This window comes from Dendrobates tinctorius, unplaced genomic scaffold, assembly GCF_039654945.1.
Source record: "Dendrobates tinctorius isolate UK_male_01 unplaced genomic scaffold, ASM3965494v1 ptg000004l, whole genome shotgun sequence".
NCBI classification, from domain to species: Eukaryota; Metazoa; Chordata; class Amphibia; order Anura; family Dendrobatidae; genus Dendrobates; species Dendrobates tinctorius.
The window spans coordinates 288257-313386 of record NW_027361672.1 but is presented as its reverse complement, the minus strand read 5'-3'; the positions used below and the strand labels follow the sequence as shown (position 1 = coordinate 313386).

Below are 25130 nucleotides of genomic sequence, written 5' to 3'. Positions count from 1 at the left end.
ACTAAAATGCTTCTATACTAATGCACAAAGCATGGGCAACAAACAAGGAGAATTGGAACTACTAACACAGGAAAAGAAATATGATGTCATTGGAATCACTGAAACTTGGTGGGACAATACACATGATTGGAATACAAGACTAGAAGGATACAACTTATTTGCAAGAAACAGACTTGATAAACGAGGAGGGCGTGTCGCATTGTATGTTAGAAACACGTATATCTGCACAGAGATTGAAGCTTCAGAGACTGGGAGTTCTGTGGAAACTGTTTGGGTAAGAATACAAGGACAGAACAATGGAAAGGACACCATTGTAGGCATTTACTACAGGCCGCCTGTGCAAGCTGAAGATATGGATGAACTCTTTATGCATCAAATGGCCAAGTTCTCCAAAAAATATGACATAGTTGTCATGGGAGATTTCAACTATCCAGACATTTGTTGGGAATCTCTCTCAGGCAAAACTAACAGGTCAAGGAAATTCTTATCCTCTCTTGCTGACAACTTTATCTTCCAAAAGGTAAGGGAGAAAACAAGGGGAACTGCTACCTTGGATCTAATCCTTATAAACAGGGAGGAAATGGTTGAGGAGGTAAAAGTGGCTGGGACCCTAGGAGGTAGTGACCATGCTATTTTAGAATTTTGGATAACTAGAGGCGGAAGACCTGTGAAGACTCAGACGTCAAGGTTAGATTTCAGAAAGGCAGATTTTAAGGGATTCAGAAAGAGAATTGGAGGGATCCAATGGCTGGATATCCTAAAAGACAAAAATGTCCAGGAGGGATGGGAAATCTTGAAAAATGAAATTCTCAAAGCACAGTTGTTAACAATTCCGAAAAGAGGGAAGAATAGGAAGCATTTAAGGAAACCAGGATGGATGAACACAGAACTTAAGCACATGCTAAAAAGGAAGAAAAAAATGTTTATAAAATGGAAAGAGGGAGGCATATCTAAAGAAGAATATAATGCTGTCTGCAGAACCTGCAGGGCACAAATCAGATTAGCTAAAGCTGACAATGAATTGAGGCTTGCAAGAGATGTCAAAAACAATAATAAAGGATTTTGGGGATATGTCAAAAGTAAAAGAAAAGTCAAAGATGCTATAGGATTTTTACAGGATGAAAATGATGAAATGGTAAGACAGGATGTTGAGAAGGCTGAACTTTTAAATTCCTATTTTGCATCTGTTTTCTCTCAGAAAGGAAATGTAACATCAACTGTTATTCACTGTCCTATTAAGGGAATAGAAGAATCCAGGATATCTATAAACAGAAAGATAGTGAGGAAACACTTAGCTAACCTAAATGAATTCAAGTCTCCAGGTCCAGATGAATTACACCCCAGAGTACTGAAGGAGATAGCAGAAGAAATTTTTGAACCCCTCTCCATAATCTTTGAAAATTCTTGGAGAACAGGAGAAGTGCCAGAAGACTGGAGAAGAGCAAATGTTGTTCCTATCTTCAAAAAGGGGAAGAAGGTGGACCCAGGGAACTATAGGCCGGTGAGTCTGACTTCTATACCAGGAAAGATCTTTGAACAAATTATTAAACAACATGTATGTCAATACATGGATAAGAATGAAGTGATTAAACAGAGTCAGCATGGGTTTGTAACTAATAAGTCATGTCACACTAACTTAATTTCCTTCTATGACGGTATCACTGATTGGGTGGATCAAGGAAATGCTGTAGATATAGTATATCTTGACTTCAGCAAAGCATTTGACAAAGTCTCTCATACAATCCTTATTGAAAAAATGACTAAGTATGGAATGGACAAGGCAACTGTTAGGTGGATTCATAACTGGCTTAGTGATCGGACCCAAAGAGTGGTCGTAAATGGCTGCACATCCAGTTGGAAGAATGTCTCAAGTGGGGTACCACAGGGCTCTGTCCTGGGCCCTGTATTGTTCAACATCTTTATCAACGATTTAGATGAAGGAATTGAGGGTAAACTGATTAAATTTGCTGATGACACAAAGCTAGGAGGGATAGCTAATACTAGAGAAGAGAGTGAGAGGATTCAAAAAGATTTAAATAAACTGGAGAAGTGGGCAGCAACTAACAGAATGGTTTGTAACAGGGAGAAATGCAAAGTACTACATCTGGGCAATAAAAATGAAAAAAGCATATATAGAATGGGAGGAATAGGGCTAAGTGACAGCACATGTGAAAAAGACTTGGGTATACTAATAGATCACAGACTGAATATGAGTCAACAGTGTGATGCAGCAGCAAAAAAGGCAAATGCAATTCTAGGATGTATTAACAGAAGCATACAGTCTAGATCACGTGAAGTCATTATTTCCCTCTACTCCTCTCTGGTCAGACCTCATCTGGAATATTGTGTCCAGTTTTGGGCACCACATTTTAAAAAAGACATCAACAAACTGGAGCAAGTTCAGAAAAGAGCGACCAGAATGGTGACCGGTCTGCAAACCCTGTCTTATGAGGAAAGGTTGCAGGATTTGGGAATGTTTAGTTTGCAAAAGAGAAGACTGAGAGGAGACTTAATAGCTGTCTACAAATATCTAAAGGGCTGTCACATTGTAGAAGGATCAACTTTATTCTCAATTGCACAAGGAAAGACTAGAAGCAATGGGATGAAACTGAATGGGAAGAGACACAGATTAGATATTAGAAAAAACTTTTTGACAGTTAGAGTGATCAATGAGTGGAACAGGCTGCCACGAGAAGTGGTGAGTTCTCCTTCAATGGAAGTCTTCAAACAGAGGCTGGACAGACATCTGACTGGGATGATTTAGCGAATCCTGCTTTGAGCAGGGGGTTGGACCAGATGGCCCAGGAGGTCCCTTCCAACTCTACGATTCTATGATTCTATGATGTGCCTAAACAGTGGAAACCCCCCCACAAGTGACACCATTTTGGAAAGTAGGCTCCTTAAGGAACCTATCTAGATGTGTGGTGAGCACTTTGAACCCCCAAGTGCTTCAGAGAAGTTTATAATGTTGAGCTGTAAAAATAATTTTTTTTTTTTTTTTCCACAAAATTGATTTTTTCGCCCCCAATTTTTTATTTTCCCAAGGGTCACAGGAGAAATTGGACCCCAAAAGTTGTTGGGCAATTTGTCCTGAGTATGCTGATACCCCGTTTGTGGGGGTAAACCACTGGGCGCATGGCAGAGCGCGGAAGGGAAGGAGCACCGTTTGACTTTTTCAACGCAGAATTGGCTGGAATTGAGATCAGATGCCATGTCTCGTTTGGAGAGCCCCTGATGTGCTTAAACAGTGGAAACCCCCCAATTCTAACTCTAACCCCAACCCTAACGGGAAAATGGAAATAAATACATTTTTTAAATTTTATTATTTTTCCCTACCTAAGGGGGTGATAAAGGGGGGTTTGATTTACTATTTATAGCGGATTTTTATGTTTGGCAGCTGTCACACGCTAAAAGACGCTTTTTTTTATATCACATTTTGAGAGCTATAATTTTTCCATATTTTGGCCCATAGGGTCATGTGAGGTCCTATTTTTTGCAGGACAAGTTGACGTTTTTATTGGTACCATTTTCGGGCACATGACACTTTTTGATCGCTTTTTATTCTGATTTTTGGGAGGCAGAATGAACAAAAAACAGGATTTTTGGGTTGCTTACCGTAAAATCTGTATCTCGGAGCCTTCATTGGGGGACACAGAGACCTTGGGGTGTATGCTGCTGCCACTAGGAGGCTGACACTGCACAAAAAAAGGTTAGCTCCTCCTCCGCAGTGTACACCCCACCGACCGGCAGAGAATTCCTCAGTTAGTGAGAAAGCAGTAGGAGAAGTAACAGAATAGGTTGACAACATAAACAACTCAACTGTAACCATTCAACCAAAGTAAGAACAGGAGCTATAAAACATGGGAGGGTGCTGTGTCCCCCAATGAAGGCTCCGAGAAACAGATTTTACGGTAAGCAACCCAAAAATCCTGTTTTCTCGTTCGCCTTATTGGGGGACACAGAGACCTTGGGACGTCCCAAAGCAGTCCCTGGGGTGGGAAACAAACTTCCATCAGGCCAGCGGACTCACCACCGCGGCCTGCAGAATCCGTCTACCTAGGCTGGCGTCCGCCGAAGCGTAGGTGTGGACTCTGTAGAATTTCACAAACGTGTGAACCGATGACCATGTTGCAGCTTTGCAAAGCTGCAGTGCGGAAGCTCTGTGGCGCACCGCCCAGGAGGCACCCACTGCCCGAGTAGAGTGGGCCCTGATACCCGGAGGGGCTCCGCGACGCTTAACACGGTAGGCTTCCAGGATAGCCGATCTGATCCAGCGAGCAATGGTGGCCTTTGACGCCGGGTGACCTTTCCGCGCTCCATCAGGGATAATGAAAAGAGACTCTGTCTTTCGCAAGGAAGTCGTCCTAGACAGACTCTTATCGCCCTAACCAGGTCCAGCTTGTTCAAGGACCGCTCTCGGGGATGAGTTGGATTCGGACAAAAGGACGGTAGCACGATATCCTCGTTGAGGTGAAACGAGGACACCACCTTCGGAAGGAACGAGGGCGGAGGCCGCAGAACTACCTTATCCTGGTGGAGAACCAGAAAGGGAGAGCGGCACGAAAGAGCTGCCAATTCCGACACGCGCCGGACGGAGGTGATGGCCACCAGAAATGCTACCTTCCAAGAAAGGAGAGAAAGGGAAATATCCCTGAGGGGTTCAAAGGGCGGACCTTGCAGAACCTCAAGAACCAGATTAAGATCCCATGGATCCACGGGCGCCCGGTACGGCGGGACCGTGTGAGCCACGCCCTGAAGAAAGGTCTTAACCTGAGGACGGGAAGCCAACGTTTTCTGAAACAGAATGGACAGCGCTGAAACTTGACCCTTCAGGGAACTGAGGGCAAGCCCCGCATCCAATCCTGCCTGAAGAAACGCTAGGACTGAAGGGAGTGAAAAGGACATGGGCGCGACGTCATTGGTCTCACACCAAGTGAAATAGGCCTTCCAAGTACGGTAGTAAATCTTGGAAGATGATGGCTTTCTGGCTCGGATCATGGTCTGAATTACGTGGTCGGAAAATCCTGCTCGTTTCTGAACCTCGGTCTCAACAGCCACGGTGTTATATTGAGCGGCCGAGAATTGGGGTGGCAAATCGGACCCTGAGACAGCAGATCTGTTCTGTCTGGAAGCTTCCAGGGGGCGTCCGCGAGAAGGTTGACAATGTCCGCGAACCAAGACCTTCTGGGCCAATTCGGGGCGATGAGAATGACCGGAAGTCCTTCTGCCTTGATCTTCTTCAACAGCTTGGGAAGAAGAGGCAGAGGAGGGAACAGGTAGGGAAGCTCGAACTGGGACCAAGGAACGGCCAGGGCGTCGGCGCCCACTGCCAGAGGGTCCCGAGACCTGGACACGAATTGTGGGACTTTCCTGTTGAGGCGAGACGCCATGAGGTCTGCATCCGGGGTTCCCCACCGAAGGCAGAGCAGATGAAACACTTCCGGATGTAGGGACCATTCTCCCGCTGCGAGACCCTCGCGGCTGAGAAAATCGGCGGCCCAGTTGTCTACGCCGGGAATGTGAACCGCGGAAATTGCGGAACGGAAATCTCCGCCCAACGAAGAATCTTGGACACCTCCGCCAGGGCTGAGACACTCCGTGTTCCCCCTTGGCGGTTGACATATGCCACCGCTGTGGCGTTGTCTGTCTGAATCCGAACCGGCAGTCCCTTGAGGAGCCTTTCCCAGTGGACCAGAGCAAGATGGATCGCTCGAATCTCCAGAACGTTGATCGGCAGCGCTGATTCCCGATCCGACCATCGACCCTGAACAGTGTGGTTGCGGAACACAGCACCCCAACCGAGGAGACTGGCATCTGTGGTTACTATCTGCCAGTGAATGGGAAGGAAGGATCGACCCGATAGAATGAGAGGTGACGACAACCACCAGTTGAGAGACCGCTTGATCCGGTAAGAAAGATGGACAGGGCGATCCAGGGACCGAGGCGACCTGTTCCACTTCGACAGAATGGCCTGCTGGAGAGGCCTGGCGTGAAATTGGGCAAAGGGAACTGCCTCTATCGCCGCCACCATCTTTCCCAGGACCCTCATGGCTGTACGGAGGGATGGGAATCGCGAGGTCTGCAGCGATCGTACTTCCTGCTGCAGAGAGAGAATCTTTCCTTGTGGGAGAAAGACCCTTGACCGACGAGTGTCGAACAGAAGACCTAGAAAGACCAGGCGTTGGGTAGGAACCAGACAGCACTTTTTCCTGTTGACGATCCACCCGAAATTGGAAAGAGTGTCCAGGACGATTGACAAACTTTGGTGAGCCTGTTGGAATGAGGGAGCCTTGATCAGAATATTGTCTAGGTACGGGAAAAGAACGAGGCCTCTGACTCTCAACAAAGCCATCAACGCAGCCATGATCTTCGTGAAGACTCTGGGAGCGGTGGCAAGACCGAAGGGCAGTGCGACAAACTGGTAGTGGTGCTGTCGAATCGCAAAGAGCAGGAACTTCTGATGTCCGGAGAAAATTGGAACATGTAAATAGGCATCTTGGATGTCTATTGAGCACATGAATTCCTGCTCCTCCATGGAGGCGATGACCGAGCGAAGCGACTCCATGCGGAAGTGGCGAAGGCGGACCCTCTTGTTGAGCAGCTTGAGATCCAAGATGGGTCGAACTGCGCCGTCTTTTTTCGGCACTACAAACAGGTTCGAGTAGAACCCTGTGAAGCGCTCCGATTCGGGAACGGGCACAATCACCCCGGAACTGAGGAGAGCGGCGATAGCCGTAGAGAACCCCGGGATCAAGGCTGGATCCTTTGGAGGCCGGGATTCGAAGAAACGATCCCGTGGGAGAGAGACGAACTCTATCTTGTATCCTGAGGATACGACCTCCCTGACCCAGGCGTCCTCCACGGCGGCCAGCCAAACGTCCCTGAAGGAAAGAAGTCGACCTCCCAATTGGAAAGGACCCTCGCGTGCCCGATGATAGTCATGCTGAAGTAGACCGTCCAGATCTAGATCTGGGCGGTCTGCCCTGGGAGGAGTGGGGTCCCCAGGAAGGAGTGGGTCTGAAGGAAACTTTCTTTCTCTCCTGGCGAGCCTGCGGTCTCTGTTGGCTGGAGGAGTTGTCCGCCGTATTGAAACGGCGGAAAGTCCGAAAGGGTCGAAACTGACGCCTTAGTGGGGGTCTGCGAGGCTTGGACTGAGGGAGGAGTGAACTCGTGCCTCCGGTGGCGTCCTTAATAATCTGGTCCAATTGGGACCCAAAGAGGCGCACCCCCTGAAAAGGCAGGTTAGTGAGGGACTTCTTAGAATACAAGTCCTCTTGCCATGCCTTTAGCCAAATTGTACGTCGAATTGCAACAACGTTGCTTGACGCCTGAACTGCACAGGATGCAGCATCCAAGGAAGCGGAGAGAAGATAGTCCCCAGCATGGGAGATCTGATTGGCGAGATCGGCCAAATGCTCCGGTTGCGCCTTATCTAAGATGCCCTGACGAAGGTCGTCTGCCCACGTGGCTATGGCCTTTGCTGCCCAGGATGAAGCAAAGATTGGACACACCGCCGCTTAAGCCGCTTCAAAGGCAGACTTCGCCAGGGATTCTATAATCCTGTCATTAGAATCCTTTAGGGACGCCACGCCTGAAAGCGGGAGAACCGTGTCATTGGATAGCCTGGACACGGGCGGATCGACCGAGGGAGAGGCCGACCAGTTGTCCGTGAGCTCCTTAGCAAATGGGTAGAGTATGCCGAGACGTTTTTCTCTTTGAAAGCGTCTGGTCGGATCCTCTCTTTCCTTGGTAAAAATTTTCCCAAACTGGGAATGGAAAGGAAAAACCCTGGAGGGAGTTTCTGCCCGTCTGAACGAAACCTCCTGATCTGAGGATTTCGCAGGGGAGTCAGCAATATCGAAGGTATGATGGATCGCAGCAATGAGGTCCTGCACTGTGACCTTCATGCTTGCATCCTGGTCTGAATCCAGCTCTAAAATCCCCTCAGATGACTTGTCCGAAAGCGCTTCCCCTGACTCGGGAGACGAGGCCCGAGAGGGAGGCTGGTGAGAAGGGCTATGCGGTGAGATGGGACTAGGAGAGGATTCCGGCTGGGAATCTTGCCTGGGTCTTTTGCGACTACCGCTGGCTGATTCAGATGGAACAATTTGGGACCTGCTTGGCCCTGCTGAAGAGTCCAGGGGCAACTTATCAAGAACGGCCACCAGGGACTGAGACACCCTGGTGAGGTCTGCCACTGATTGAGATAGCGAGGAGGCCCAGCCAGGCATGGGGGGCTCACTCTCACCTGGGGCCGCAGATGGCTCCTGGACGGCGTCAGGCTGAATTGGATTGCTACAATCCAGGCAGAGGGGAGTGGACTGGCCTGAGGGAAGTTTGCGATTGCACGAAGAACATGCAAAGTACTTGACTAAAGTGCAGGGGGGGGCGGTAGAGCGGGTACGATCAGACTTAGAGTTAGACATAGTGAAAAGCTGAGGTAATGCCGGAAGGTTGGGGGACAGAGGGCGGAGAAGGGTCAGTCTGCAGTGCAGAGCTACTCACGGTCCGGTGTCCCCAGAAGCGATGCTCTGCGACCTGTCAGTGGATGCAGGTCAGAGCGAAATCCGGCCGACAGACCTCCTGAAAAAACCAGCTGGAGATGGTATCCAGTGAGGAGCTGGTGCCCGGCTAACAGGCTGGGAAAATGGCGCCTTCCTGAGAAAAAGCGCGCGTTCAGGAGAGGAGGGAGGGTGGAGCACCACGCAGGGTTAACAATTCACCGCCCTCTAGCCAATAACAGGCTGGGCAGGTGAAGGACAGGCGGTGGGAGGGTCTGGGAAGAGCGGGAGAGAAGCCCGCTTAGAAGAAAGGGGCGGGGGGCGTGGCCGCGACGCAGCGGTAGGCCCGAACTGAAGCCGGGGCCTAAATTAGTTGCGGCGGCCGCCTGTCAGCAGGGGGTCGGCGCGGAGGTCCGAAAAAGTGGGACGCCGCAGTCGCAAGCCGCTCCCAATGGGAAAAAACCCTGTGCTCCCTGTCCCCAGAAAGGGGGGAGGGAAGGGGGGGATGCCCAGCAACATTGAGCTGCCTATAGCCTTGTGGCGACTGCGAGCGACCACAGCGCCTACAACCGGGGTTCCCCTGTGACCATTGAAGAGGCGACCGTCGGGAATGGGCAGCCAGGTAAATAAATACTCACCCATCCACGATCCGTTACCTGTCTGAAGAAGTCTTGCGTCTCATCCAACCGACAGGCTCTGGTAGTCGAGTGGGAGGGAGACTGGTGACAAGGACCCCTGGAGTCGCTGGCACGTCTTGGTGTCGGCGTCCGTCTGGCTGGTCCTGCCGCGGAGAACTGCAAGGATACGGGGTGGCAGTACACGCCGTACTTGCAGACTCCATGTGGGAGTACAGATGTGACTTTTCACTCTGTATCCCTCCGTAGAACCTGAAAAGGAACGACGCACGACGAGGTAGATATGGGTCTAATGAAAGACCCGTGTCCACCTCCTACTGACACTAAGCTAAACTGAGGAATTCTCTGCCGGTCGGTGGGGTGTACACTGCGGAGGAGGAGCTAACCTTTTTTTGTGCATAGTGTCAGCCTCCTAGTGGCAGCAGCATACACCCCAAGGTCTCTGTGTCCCCCAATAAGGCGAACGAGAAACCAGAAATTCATGAATTTCTTTTTTTTTTTTTTGTGTGTGTGTGTGTGTGTGTGTGTGGGGCGTTTATACCCTTCCGTGTGTAGTAAAATTGATAAAGCAGTTTTATTCTTCGGGTCAATACGATGACAGCGATACATCATTTATATAATTTTTTTTATGTTTTGGCGCTTTTATACAATAAACTATTTTAAAGAAAAAATAATTATTTTTGCATCGCTTTATTCTGAGAGCTATAACTTTTTTTATTTTTCCGGTGATGGAGCTGTATGGTAGCTTGTTTTTTGCGGGACAAGATGAAGTTTTCAGCGGTACCATGTTTATTTATATCCGTCTTTTTGATCGCGTGTTGTTCCACTTTTTGTTCGGAGGTATGATGATAAAGCATTGCTTTTTTTCCTTGGGTTTTTTTTTTTTTTTTTTTTTTTTTTTTTAATGGTGTTCACTAAAGGGGTTAACTATTGGGACAGTTTTATAAGTCGGGTCATTACGGACGCGGCAAAACTAAATATGTGTACTTTTATTGTTTAGATTTTTTTTATTCAAATATTGATTCAATGTTAGAATAAATATTGATTTTTTTTATTTTTTAATATTTTTACAATCACTTTAAAAAAAAAAAAAAAATTATTTCATTCTTACTTTTACACTGTGTCCCACTATGGGACACTCATTTTGTGCAGGCTGATCGCTTATATGTCATACAGATCTGACGTCAGAGACTTCCTGACATGCACTGCGCATGACAAGAAGTCTCTGAACTCTGATAACCCAGATGTTGTCATGACGACATCGGGTTACCATGGGAGCGATCGGGACCCTGCATCATGCCGCGGGGTCTGCGATCCAAAGGCAGAGGGGCTCCCGGTACGCTGCGATCATGTTTGATTGCAGTGTTTCGGGGGTTAAAGTGCCGTTAGCAGTCCGTGACTGCTCCTGGCACTTAGTGCCAGGTGTCAGCTGTGTGCGTGGCTGATCGTGTATGACATACTATTCCGTCCATGGGCATTAAGTCTCAGGGCACATGGACGGAATAGTACGTCCAGTGTCGGAAAGGGGTTAATGGGGGTTATAGAAATCCCATTCTTTTTTACTCAGTGTAAACGGTTTCAAATCCTCAACATGTCAGTTTTTCTTGTGCAGGTGTGCAGATTTTTCCTATAAACTGGTGTTTAGATGCGGAAAATATGCAAGTAATAAACGCGTTATTTGTGTGCGGAAACATACTGTATGTAATCCACACGTGACTGTATCAATAAAGTTTTAACAAAGCCAAATACCAGGGAATATCAAAATGAAGCAACTTTGTTTAAAACTTGACCTATCCACAAAAAGCAAACAACGCAGTGATACAAAATGCAATAAAAACGTGTTAAAAAAATGCACTAAAAAACGCAAGTACTTTAATTTACCTAATAGGTGCAGAGATGCTGCAGAAAATCTGCAACATAAAAAGCTGATTGTGGGAACGTAGCCTTACATTTCTTGGTTTTATCGACACCGACTGGTGCCGCTCCTTCATTTTTAAACTGAGATGCTTTTGTGAGTGTGATTCTGAGGAACCGTATGAGAGTTTTGCTGATTAGTCATTTTTCTCACCATTGTTAGTGACACATTTCACATAATTGGAAACATTTTTGTTTCATCACTTTGACATTGCATATATGTAATATCCAAAAAGTATATAAAATCAGTGCAATTTTATAAATCTAATAAGTGGGGTTGATGATATAACAGTCTATAATTCCAGCTAGGTTGTCAGTCGCTTCATCACAATATCAGGAAGCTTTTCTTTTTTTTATTATTATAAATGAAGGTGGTTAATAAAAACCTGTATGATTATAGAAATGATCTCGAAAGTAAATCAAGATAATAAAACATTAGAGAATGAATCATTCCTTAGTTCTAATGTAATACTGTTGAAAAAGATTTTTCTATGCCTTCTACCATACACTATGACTTACCATCTACCAGTTATTCATACACTAATTGACAGGACAATGCATGTACTACCCAAGTAGTGCCATGTATTATCAATGTGGTCAAATTTCCTACATATTGTTGTATTAAACTGTAACAAAAAATATCTATATATCAAAACTATACCATAAAGATGTTTTTGTTTGTTCATCTTGCCTCACAAAATGAAATAAAAAGTGATCAAAAAGTTGTATTTATTGGAAAATTATACCAATAAAAACTAGTTTGTTATGCAAAAAAATGTGCCTTACATGTCACTTAAAACAAAAAAATAGATAGGTATGATTGTAGTGTATGATGATGAAAAAATTTATATTTTTAAAAAGTGATTTTCTTGTGCAAAAGTAGTTATACATAACAAATATATTAATTGGGTATTGCCTAAATCGTATAGAGATGCAAAGCAAATGATAATGTAACAATTACACTGCATGGTAAGTTTTTTTAAAGTGTAAAAAATTACATAAAAATATATTTCTGATTTAATGTGTGGTGTGTTTTTTTCCATGTTTGCGATAGAAAAAAGTGCCTAAAAATAGTACCAGTAAAAACTAAAACATACAAAAAATTACAGAAAAAGTTAAGAGAGGGGGCGTGGTATGGCGAGCGAGGAGTGAGGACGCACTTAGGAGAGCTCCCGCTCCCACACTGGTGACCGACCCGAACAGAACCCGAAATACATACCCCATACACAGATGTCGGATAGGAGGACCAGGGGGAGCACATCCGCAGGCCCTTCCGCCCCCAATAGCGCTCCCAAGGGCATTTCCCGCTCCTGTAATTTCCCGCTCCTTTACAGGAGCGGGAAGAAGGGAAGCCGCGGGCGCCATGACAGATGCGGAGACCAGAGCGCAGCAGGTCCCACCGCCACCAGGAAGTAAGGTGCAGGCGGGGGGAGAACGGTCCGGGGAGACAGAAGACCGTAGGGGGCCCTCTGAGAGAACTGGTGGCACGTCCACAGGAGCCCCGCAGACAGTGAGGCTCTCTCCTCAGAATAAATCCACCAGGCCCCGGGAGACCCGTCATTCACAGGGGAGTCCCGCGGACGGACCGGCGCAACCGCAAATCGGTGGGTCGGGCGGGAACCCGGGGGAAGTGAATGTGGAACCCCCCACACCACAGGGAGGTGGCAGTGTCCTCCCAGACGCCGACATGAATACTACAGATGACTCTGCAGCAACAGGGGGAGCAGACCCCATGACGAAAGATACCACAGTATCCCATGCTCCTCAAACAGGCCTGCCATATAATACATCTCCCCCACCCTCCCATCGACCAGATGCACCCCTGACACCGCAGTGTGGGAAATCACCATCTTTTTTGACAGGACACTCCGCAGCACCCATGGGAGCTGATTTCAATCTATTATACAATACGATAAAAGATATCCCGACGAAGCAGGATATGGAGCAGTACATTGCCCGTTTGGAATCCTCCTACAAGGCTGAACTCTCCATACTAAAAGATGATATTCAACAGTGTGGTGAGAAAGTGGAATCTCATAACCAGCTTTTAGCCTCTTTGACCGAAAGAATGGAGGCTCAGGAATCTGCCACAGCCGCATAAGCCAGACAGTTGCAAACTCTAGCAGAAATGTTGGATGATTCTGAGAACAGGGGATGCAGAAATAATATGAGTTAGAGGATTGCCCGAATCTATACCCCCCCAGGAGTTGAACACCACTTTGAGAGGCTTTTTAACTCGGTACTAGATAGGCCTCAGGACGCCCCATTGGAACTGGATCGTGCCCATAGGTCCTTGGGCCCACGTCCCGACGAACAAGACCCACTGAGAGATGTGATATGCCGGGTTCACAAGTACTAACTTAAAGATGCGGTCATGGGAGCAGCCAGGAGAGTAAAAACCATAAACCATTAGGGATCTCTTATACAGCTCTTCCCAGACCTGTCCAGTTGGACCCTACAGAGACGCAGAGCTTTTCGCCCCCTCTTGGACAAGCTACAGCGTCACGGCCTTCCTTACACTTGGGAATTTCCGTTCTGTCTTCGAGTTCGGAGGGGAGGTAGAGTGCATCGTTTGAGCCATCCTGTTGGAGTTCCGGCATTCTCGGCCGCCTTGGATATAACAGATGTGGATATTCCTGATTGGCCATCCTTACCATCATTTTATAGAATGGAGGATCCCCGAAGAGGCCAGAACCCTCAGCAGCAGCGGCGCCGCAGGGGACGGCCCAATGGTCCGGGGCACATGCAGCTGGCAGAGGAAGAAGCTGACTGATTAACATGTATTGTCCTGAATTGAAGATTGTTCTGTGGTGTCATATTTGAGGGCTAATTTGTTGTTTAAAAGATTATACTGGTTCTGAGCTACAGAATGGGGTACTTATAATTCTATCAGTGCTGTTGATACCGAAAATGGTTAAGAAATGGGGTATGTTTCATTCGTTTATAATTAAGATAAAATATACATGGTCTCTATCTGTTAAGTTCTCGATATAAATGGAATACGACTGTCAGATTATTGCGGGGTTGGGAACCGGGGGAGACGGTGTCTCCAACTCCTCTTTTGCTGTACACTTAACCCCTGGAGGCGCTGTTTTGCCACCGAGGCACGCAGCTATTATAGTTTACCTCCAACAGGTTCTATTGGAGTGTGCCTATCTATCTCGTATTGTTAAAATTTCCTTTACCTTTGTCTTCTTTGAACTTTTTATCTACTTTTTTTGTCTATACCCTCCTCCTTTGATAGCTTCCCCTCCCTCTTCAACAGCGGGTGTTGGACTCCGAAGCCGATCCATCCTTGTAGCCGAAACTTACATCCTCGACCTCTCACTACAGATATAATGTCGGGTAAGACCACTGCACAAAAGATAACACTGGGCTCTTTGAATACTAGAGGCTTTAACACCCCGCTGAAGCGGTCACATATTTTATATGGCATGCACAAGAAAAGAGTAAACGTATTAATCTTACAAGAGACACATTTTAAAGTTGGGCATATCCCTAATATTCATGATCAATATTACACAAACTGGTTCCATAGTCCTAACCCGAATTCACGATCCCGTGGGGTGTCTATAGCGCTCCATAAATCCCTCCAGCATACCATATTGGACACATTGGTTGATGCGAAGGGCAGATACGTGATCTTGAAAATTCAGATTTTTTCAACCACATATACTATAGCGGGTTGGTACACCCCCGGCCGAGACCAAATACGAGCTGCTAGATCTTTCTTGAAGATCGTGGCTGAGTTTGCTGAGGGGGTGGTTATACTGGGAGGTAACTTTAACATGACTCTTAATCCGACTCTAGACTCCACGGCAGCAAAGTCTTACTTATCTCTTCGTCAGCTGTCCTCATTGAAAAGGGACCTCCAAGATTTACGGCTCACTGACGTATGGAGACTTTGTAACCCCAATGAGAAAAACTATACGTTCTTTTCCACACCACATAACTCATATGGTAGGATAGATTTCTTTCTCCTTAGTCACTGTGCGCTGGCCTGGAATCCGAGACCTTCTATCGGGAGTTTTCTGTGGTCAGATCATGCTCCAGTTTTTCTGGACCTTAGTCCTCCTGACTCAGGGGTGCGGCAGTGGACATGGAGATTGAACGATAATCTTTTAAAAGATAATACTTGTGTGGCCGACATCAAGTCTACCATAGCAGAATTTCTACAAGACCACGCACATGATACTACTGCCATGCCTATTAAATGGGAGGCCCTTAAATGCATCCTTAGAGGGGTTCTCATTAAACATGGATCTCGTTTGAAACAAATAAAAAGTAAAGAGATTATAGACTTGACAGACAAGATATTGACGTTAGAGATGAAGCATAAGACGAACAAGGAGACGGAAACGTTGACTGACCTGATTAAATGCAGAGACGATCTGAAGTCCCTACTAAATGAAAAATACCGACACCACAGAAACCGCTTTAAAAGTATATTATACGGTCAAGCTAACAAATGTGGACGTCTGTTGGCTAGATTTTTACATCCACGTAATCAGGCCACATACATTTCATCCCTCCAGCAAAACGGTGGTCGAGCGACGTCAAACCCGACAGAAATTTTGGACATAATGCGGCGTTACTATCATACATTATATAATATCAGCGGAGACTGTCCCCCTCAGTCACCCTTAGATCCTCCACCACACATAGAATCCTATATTCATGACACTGCCCTTCCTACACTGGCCACGGATTTAACTATTCCATTAGACTCGGACTTTATGACGGAGGAGATTGATGAAGCCATCCAAAATACCCCGGCTGGTAAAAGCCTGGGAACGGATGGGTTTTCCCCTCATTTTTATAAGATGTTTCGGGAACAACTTAGCCCCATTATGACACGGGTGTTTAACTCCATCACAGCTGAGTCTCCGTTCGTTCCACTGTCTCTGGAGGCTTTTTTTTTAACAGTAATACCGAAGCCAGGGAGGGACCCTAAATTAGTAACAAATTACCGCCCAATATCTCTCATTAATGTTGACGTAAAATTATACGCAAAAAATCTAGCGAATCGACTAGCTCCTCTCTTGCCTTCAGTGATACATTCAGACCAGGTGGGATTCGAGCGGGGAAGGGAGGCGAGAGACGGCATAGGTAAGACGCTCATTCTGACTGCATATGCTAAATCAAAATGTAAACCGTTGGTTGTGCTGTCAATGGATGCGGAGAAGGCCTTTGACCGTGTACACTGGGGCTTCATGTTCTCGGCCCTACGACACATGGGCTTAGGGAACCACTTCTTGCATAGGGTTGCAGCCCTTTACTCTGGCCCGTCGGCAAGGGTTAAGGTAAGCGGAGCAATGTCGGACTCTATGACCATTGGGAACGGGACCAGGCAGGGGTGCCCTTTGTCGCCCCTTTTATATGCGATAGTTATGGAACATTTGGCGGTGGCGATCAGGAAGAACCCCAATGTGCACGGTCTATGGGTAGACGATGTTCATTATAAGGTCTCTCTTTATGCGCATGACCTCCTACTGTATATATCCCAGCCACATATTACCCTCCCATCATTAATGGAAGAATTCCAAAAATACGGAGCAGTCAGTAATTTTAAAATTAACTTTCAGAAAACTGAAGCCCTTAACATATCCCTAGGACAGACAGAACTCACAAGAATTATCCCTTTCGGTGGAAGACTGGGGCCATTCAATATTTGGGCATTCAAATCCCTACTGACACGACTGACCTATATAAACTAAATTATGTGCCCCTGTTGGAGTCGACTCTGAAACGGTTGAGGGAATATGGACGGAAGAGCATCTCATGGTTTGGCAGGATGTATTCATTTAAAATGGATGTTCTTCCTAGGTTCTTATACCTGTTCCAGGCAGTCCCGATTGTGCCGCCGAAGACATTCTTCCAGACCATTAGATCTGCATTAATCCGCTTTATCTGGCAGACATCTAAACCTCGTCTCAAATACTCTATTCTAACTGCCCCGAAACCCAGAGGTGGTGCAGGACTTCCCGACCTGGAACTCTATCATAGAGCTTCCCTACTTGCACGTTTGTTTGACTGGCAGTTCGGCCACCGTTCTAAACAATGGGTTCAATTGGAGCAGACATCTTTTGGTGTCCCATTGCACCATCTTCCATGGATCAGACGCTCTGAACAGGTTGCAAACGACTTTAAGGGACCAACAGGTTTCTTGACTCGATAAGTTTTACAGATCTGGAATCGTGTTAAACATAAAAAGAAATTGATCAGCACTCTGAATCCGCTGTCACCAATATTTGGTAACCGGACTTTCCTCCAGGATGTCACAGAGACCAATTTTTAGGTTGGCATAGGAGTTCTGACTTACGACTGGGACAGGTACTGGTGGACGGAAATTTTCCGACGTGGGATGCTTTACGGGAGAAATTTCCCAATAGGTCACTCTCCTGGATGGAATATAATCAGTTGAGATCGTTTATACGGGGACGTTCGGTCGACCGTACTTCTCGCCCTCCCATGACGCGGTTGGAAGCTTTATTACAATTGCAGGACCCTCCCTCTCATCTGATTTCTTTTTTTATATAAGGAACTTCATTCAAGAGACTCGGATGTGGCTCCAAGTTACATCCGTGCATGGGAGGATGAGATGGGTTGTAAATTTTCAGCGGAAGACCTTGACAAAGCATTTCTCTTTACACATAAAATGTCTCCGGCCGGGGGCGCACAGGAGAAAAATTTTAAGATACTGACCAGGTGGTATCTGTCCCCCGTTAGATTGAAGTCCATCTTCCCGACAGTAGATGATACATGCTGGCGCTGTACAATGGAGAGAGGCACGTTATACCACATATGGTGGCAATGCCTTGCTGTACGACCCTTCTGGGAAGGGGTGTTTCAGGCCTACCAAGAGATTTCTGGAAAATATGTCCCTCCCTCCCCACAATTTGCCATCCTATCAATTCTCCCGGGTTCCATATCTACTCAAAAGAAGAGCCTTCTCCGGTTTTGTATTACTGCGGCACGGATGGTGATCCCACGCCACTGGCGTACGACGACAATGCCAACTATGGCAGAGTGGTTATCAAGAGTTTACAGACCTTTTTCGTATGGAGGAGTTGATGGCTGAATTGGAGGGAGATAACTCCCGTTTGATCCGAATATGGCAGCCTTGGATCGTGTTCAGGGAAACGCCTTGATTACTTCGATTGGTCGAAGACGCTTCTTAGGGGCCGCTCGGAGATCTGAAGCCCGTTTCCTTTTCCCCTCTCCCCCCCTTTTTTTTCCCTTACCCTTCTCCCCTTTTCTCTTTCTTTCTATACTTCCTGTGAGTCCTCTTTCTAATTTCTTTCTCTCTTTGTTACTTGCAATACACCTCCACAGGTTACGGGCAAATTGTTGTTGAACATGAACCATTGTTGCTGTGATCTAGTACGGCTTGGTGTATAATCTTGTATCTTATGTCTTGTATGTTATATGTCAACTTTTTCTCAATTTTTCTCAATAAAATAGATTCCACATAAAAAGTTAAGAGTATACAAATCTGAAAATGATTTTTATTTTAAGACTTTTTTTATGCAAGAGTAGTAAATTGTAGATGCCATTGACAAATAGAACTCATCTGGAGAAAAAAAAACCAGTCCCTCATATGGTTACATCAGTGGAAAAGGAAAAAATATGTTGGTTCTTGGAACGAGAAAATAAACAAGCAAAACAAAATTGGTTTAGTATAAAAGCCCAAACTGGCTTCAGCAGTAAGGGTTAAACACATTATTATATATTATCCATAATGATTATTATTACTAAATGGCAATAATTGCATGAGTAGGCCAGTATAAAGACATGTGGGTGTAACCTATTATGGCTCCACAGCACACATAATAAACATATATACTATAAACAGGGCCTTGTCTGTTGTGGAAACAGATTTGTTGAACATGTCTGATAAAGAATTGAATAAGTTGAAGGAAATTGTTCCCAAATGCTATTAACCTGCATACACAGGTTTAATCCGCAGATTAATAATGTTACAATGCTGTCTGGTCGACTTGCTCAAAGTGCAGATGCCAAAATAAACTTTATTCCTCCCAATGCCACCGGCTTTCAGTCATAGAGGCGTGCCTGGAGTTGCCAAATTTACTGCTCAATACTCAGTGAGCGGCAGCGGTATATACTCCTTGACACTTCGATTGATGCCTCGCTTTGCAGTATATCTGTGCACAGTAAGCAGTCAAAGTGCTGGGACGTGCATACAGCCACTGATCACAATTCTGTGAGCAATAACTGACTAGCCACTGAAAGCCGGCGGCTCCTGCCAGAAATAAAGTTCATTTTCTCCCAGTTTCCGGACTTTCAGTAATGCGGCCGGACAGCATCAGAACGTTAACAACCTGCCGTTTAGTGTTGGGGACATGTCAGGTTCCCTGTAAATAAATAAAACAATACTAAATGATAGATAAAGAAATTTTTTTTTTATTTTATTCTTTTCTTAGGGTCACGTTTCACATAGCGATGCACCAGAGATCCCGAAAACGATGCGACCTGGTATGGATCGCTGGTGCGTCACTACATGGTCGCTAGTAAGCTGCTAAACAGGCAGATTTCCTCAACGACGCAGCAATCCAACGGCGATCCATATAACGAACTCAGTGGTCGTTGGTACCTTGTCACACAGCAGCTTTTCTGACGACTCCCGCCTGCGTCCATGAGTTCTGCGTCGCCAACGAGGTCACGTTAAACACAGAGATGCGCGCTGGCCAGTGGGACGCCGACGATGAAAAAATGGCCCAGGACATTTGAGCACGATCAGCAATATCCGGGCGGGGGGGGGCTTGGGCGGTCGCCACTATGTGTCACATGCAGGGCTGTGGAGTCGGAGTCGTGGAGTTGGAGTAGGAGCTCATTTTGGTGGAGTCGGAGTCGGTATAAAATGGACCGACTCCTAAAATATATAATAAATTGGGTACAGTAATTCAATGCAGAATGTGCTGAATATTTTTTCACAGGAATTTGGGAAAGTTATGAAATGCCCTATAAATGACTGTTCTATTCCTAATCTAAGGCTACATTCACACACAGCGTTTTTCCTGCATTTTTTGAGGATATACGTTTTTCAGCTGCAGAAGCAGATCAGCTTTTTAAAAAACCGCATCACCTGAAAGGTTTTTGAGCTCATGGATAATGTTTTCAATAGCAAAAGCAGATTAGAAATCTGCTCTATCTATCCATTTATCCATATCTGTCTATCCATATCTTATCTGTACCAAAAAGAATGAAACCCGGGTAGCACACAGACTAACACTCCTTTTTTTTTTTTTTTTTTAGCACCAGTCAGGTACACCTCATAGCTGCCCAAAAGGATGCCCAGGACAGGCATTGCTCGTCCTTAGTAACACATCAACATCAATTGATAGTTGGAATAAATAGACTGCATTCATCACCACATCTTCTTATGGTGCAGGCTTTATTTTCAAGTGTAGGGGTGTGCAGTATGAGGTTCTGCAGCAGCTGAGGTGTGCAGTATGAGGTTCTGCGGAACAGTATGAGGTTCTGCCCCCCCATAGGTTTGATCCTGGCCACGCCCATGGTGTGAATGTAGCCTGAGGATCTAGGGTTTGTCTTAGCTGAGATAAGTCATAGTGTTATATATATATATATATATATATATGTATGTATACACACAGTACAGACCAAAAGTTTGAAAACACCTTCTCATTCAAAGAGTTTTCTTTATTTTCATGACTATGAATTTTGTAGATTCATTCTGAAGGCATTAAAACTATGAATTAACACTCGTTTTTCTTTACTTAGCTGCTTTTTTCTTGCTATAATACAAATTCTAACTGTCTATTCAGTAGGACTATCAGCTGTGTATCCACCAGACTTCTGCACAACACAACTGATGGTCCCAACCCCATTTATAAGGCAAGAAATCCCACTTATTAAACCTGACAGGGCACACCTGTGAGTGTGAAATGAAGACCATTTCCAGTGACTACCTCTTGAAGCTCATCAAGAGAATGCCAAGAGTGTGTAAAGCAGTAATCAAAGCAAAAGGTGGCTACTTTGAAGCACCTAGACTATAAGACACATTTTCAGTTGTCACACTTTTTTTGTTAATTATATAATTCCACGTGTTAATTCATAGTTTTGATGCCTTCAGAGTGAATCTACAATTTTCATAGTCATGAAAATAAAGAAAACCTGTGAATGAGAAGGTGTGTCCAAACTTTTGGTCTGTACTGTATATATGTAATTGATATTACATAGTGTATTAAATATTTACAATTTATTACAGTTTTTTGTGTTCTAAAGTTGTATTCCAATAAATAGATATTATGTTCTACCTAAATACCTTGATTATTGGATCATAAAAATGATTAAATGTCTGATGTTCACATTGTACTACAATAAATTTTTCACTTAAATATAAGCATTATATGTCGGAGTCGAAGGTTTGGCTTACCGACTCCACAGCCCTGGTCACATGTTGCGAGATCGCTGGCAAGATCGCTGTTGCATCACAAAATCGGTGACGCTTCAGTGATCTCACTAGCGATCTCGCTATGTGAGACAGGGCCTCTACTGTTGATGTCTGTGGATATGCAGTCCGTGTACAGGGAGTTTGGAATGCCCCTTTAACTGAGCATTTGTTTCTCCTGTTCCTACTATGAAGTGTAGAGCAGGGGTATAAATTGTACAGCAAATGTAATCTTTTGGACTACAAGTTATATTTGTCCAACATTGTATCAGGAGGTGTTGACATTTGTGCTGTCCTCCAGCCTTTTTACCACCGACGTTGTAACCACAAAATTACAACTGTTTATAAAACTGTCAGTTCTGTGCCCAGCGGCATTAGTTGTTATACTGGTTGTTTCTCTCTCCTTGAATTAATCAGATATTTTTTCTTTTTAGGCTGCGGCTATACATAGACTTTTCCCGCACAAAATTTTCAATGTTCTCTGGGCACAACATGCAATAGCTTCTATAAAACTAATCATTGTGAGATTTGGAGCAAATTTAATCAGCTCTTGATTTTTGATTTGTTGACAGTTGCATGAGAATCTCATAAAACTCATAAAATCTTAATGCAAATTCAACCTATTCCTATGGACTACAGCTGTTGTGTGGATTTTGAAATGGAAGCGGTCGGTCACAAAATTAATTAAAGGTGTTGTCCCATCTAAAATGGTACGTCTGTAGTCACTCTGTGTGACTGCAGACTTATGAATCCCCCCAGCATATGCACTGTGCGCTGCGAGTATTTGCCGCTTTCTGAGCCAGAAATGGCGGTGATGTATGTTTTATGCATACTCCCGACCAGAGCCAGTCCAGTGGGCACGGCCTCTCTCCATAAACTTGTACTTAACGAGGATGCGCCCACTAGATGGCTGCGTCACTAGCTCGCGCCCACTAGACAGGCTGAGCCTGGGAGTGTGCATAACGCATACATCAATGCTGTTCCCGGCTCAGAAACCAGCGAATCCTCATTGCGCATTGTGTGCAGCACTTGACATTTGCTATAAGAGCTGCTATTCACTGTTGGTACTGTAAAAACCATAATGATCAAGTGAAACAAGAACTCCTATGAAACATTGTATCGCCTAAACCTGTGTAACCGTCTGTGTAATGTTGGGTAAGTGCATTAATATTCTCATCGATTGCTGTCTTCTCCAGATTCCAGTGCCACTCTGGTTTTCTTCTGGGTCATGTGACCTCTATTCTAAGTTGCTGGATCACATTGGGGTCTTTGGTGAAAGGATAACAGTCACGCCAACAGTGGAGACTTTATTTCTGGAACATAAGTTTAGACAGGACAGCTCAGTCAGCAAAACAACGCGTTTTGACTGGAGGATCAAAAAACTATGATTAAGATCTTCTGGTTAAAATGTGTTGGTTTTGCTGACTGAGCTGTTCTGTCTAAACTTATGTTCCAGAAATAAGTCCACTGTTGGCGTGACTGTTATCCTTTCACCAAAGACCCCAATGTGATCCAGCAACTTAGGGCCACAAGGATCCCTAGAAGTCAAGTACTTCATTACAGAAAAAAAGAGGAAAATCATCGTGTACCTCTGGTAGTGACCTACAACCCACAGCTTGAAATACTCAGAAAAATGGCTAAGAAACTTCACCATATCCTACACAAGGATGACGGGTTAAAAACACTATTCAAAGACCCCCCCTTGCTATGTTACAGACAACCTCCCAATCTAGGAAACATCATTATCCGAAGTTCAGTGCCCTCAGATTCACCAAGAGGAACATATCCTTGCAATGGGAGAAGATGAAAAACCTGCATTCATATAGAGACCAAAGACAAAATCCAAATTCCCAACACACAGCAGGACTATAAGATCCCAGGGACATTCACATGTTCCTCTTCCAATATGGTGTATTTAATTCTATACAATATATGTCCTGTGGGTGGCCTCTATGTTGGAGAAACAGGACAGAGACTGAGAGCAAGGATGAGGTCTCATCGTTATACAATTACAGACAAAAAAACCCATTTACCTGTGGCTAAACATTTGTCATCCATGACGCAACATAGGCAATATGAAAGTTGTCATTTTAAAAGGCAATTTTAAATCACAGACACATCCGAGAGTGTGGGAGCACAAATTCATTACAATCTTTGATTCTATTCACACAGGACTCAATTTGTCAGAAGGTTTTATGACCCATTACCATATCTGAGCTATCTCCTCCAAGTAGCCCTTTGATCTCACAGAACTTTTCACACTACCTATCTACTCTTACCTAATTAAGGATTCTCTCTCCAAGCTCATTGTTTGCTTATTGAAATGTTGTGCTTTAAACTGTATATAAATAAGTTTTCTTCAAATATTTTGTCATATTAGCCTGATGAAGGGACGTAAGCAGTTCTGAAAGCTGCAACATTCACTATTATTTGTTAGCCATTAAAAGGTATCATACCCACAAGATTCCTATTTTGTTTCTCTCACTGAGAGCACTTTATACATTTTTATCCAGCAACTTAGAATAGAAGTCACATGACCCAGAAGAAAACCAGAGTGGCACTGGAATCTGGAGAAGACAGCAATCGATGAGAATATTAATGCATTTATATTCTGAAATAAACTTGAAGAATTTAGACCACTTATGGAGTGCAGGATATCCTTTCCCCGTTAATGTCTTACTAACTCATGTGCCCGTGCACCTCTATGCTAGATTAGTGACCTGGAATCCCATTCCCTGCACACTGTTCTCTGTGTGTGAGCCCGACAGTGCACATTGCAAGTGTATGGATCATAACTAGGTTCCATAGACTTACATTGTTAAAAGTGACTTTCAGCTCATACATAGATCCCAATGTGATCCCGCGAATCAGAATAGTAGTCATCTGACCCAGAAGAGGACCAGAGCTGGAAATCGGGGATGACTGTGATCGATGAGTGAGTATATTAACACACTTAACACTATATACATTTGCACAGGTTTAGGTAATACAAAGTTTCATGGCAGTGCTTCTTTACGTGTGTATGTGTATTATAATGTATATGTGTATTCTATAATCTCCATTTGCAATTTTCTACAGGATCATAACAGAGTGGGTGCGGACACAACTCAGGACATACAGCTCTTCGGTATTGGTATTCAGGCTGAACATTGCGTAATAGATATAGCTTCCGATGGGGAAATTTCTCTTACACCAAAAGAAAATGCTCGGTAAGCCAAACAAGCAGCATCTAGAATATTCAAGTAATGTCAAGTCACGAGCCTCATTGTTTGACAGCAGCAAAAAACTTCCAGTAGTAACGGTTTGCTCCATCCTACCCATCTCCTTATTAACATGGCTGAACCATTATTATTATCCTAGATAGCAATGCTTCTAGAAAAGAAAACTTCTGTATATACCGATATATACAGATCTGATGGGCCAGCACCCCATTTGTTTCCCTGTACGGTTCCCGTAGAATCCATCAGAATGAACCTCTGTGTGCTTATAAAAATCCAAGGCATGAGAATGGAGGTTTAGTAGGGTCGTCCTGCACCCATTGGCAGGTGTTTTACGATTTCATATAAAATTGAGCTATAATTCAGCCATACCCTGTATACTGCAGTTTTTCGTACTCCTCTGCTGGTTTTTGTAAATGCACTTTCACTC

At 44.9% G+C, this 25130-nt stretch overlaps 1 protein-coding gene across 5 annotated transcripts in view; it reads left to right on the top strand.

Moving 5' to 3' along the window:
* KIF13A (kinesin family member 13A) overlaps positions 1–25130 on the top strand; it is a 330019-nt gene that overhangs the window by 167347 nt on the left and 137542 nt on the right. For all 5 annotated transcript variants that reach the window (XM_073566095.1, XM_073566092.1, XM_073566093.1 and 2 more), the window contains exon 14: positions 24561–24691. In XM_073566095.1, coding sequence (XP_073422196.1) covers positions 24561–24691 — 131 coding nt within the window. The remainder of the gene's footprint in view (positions 1–24560; positions 24692–25130) is intronic.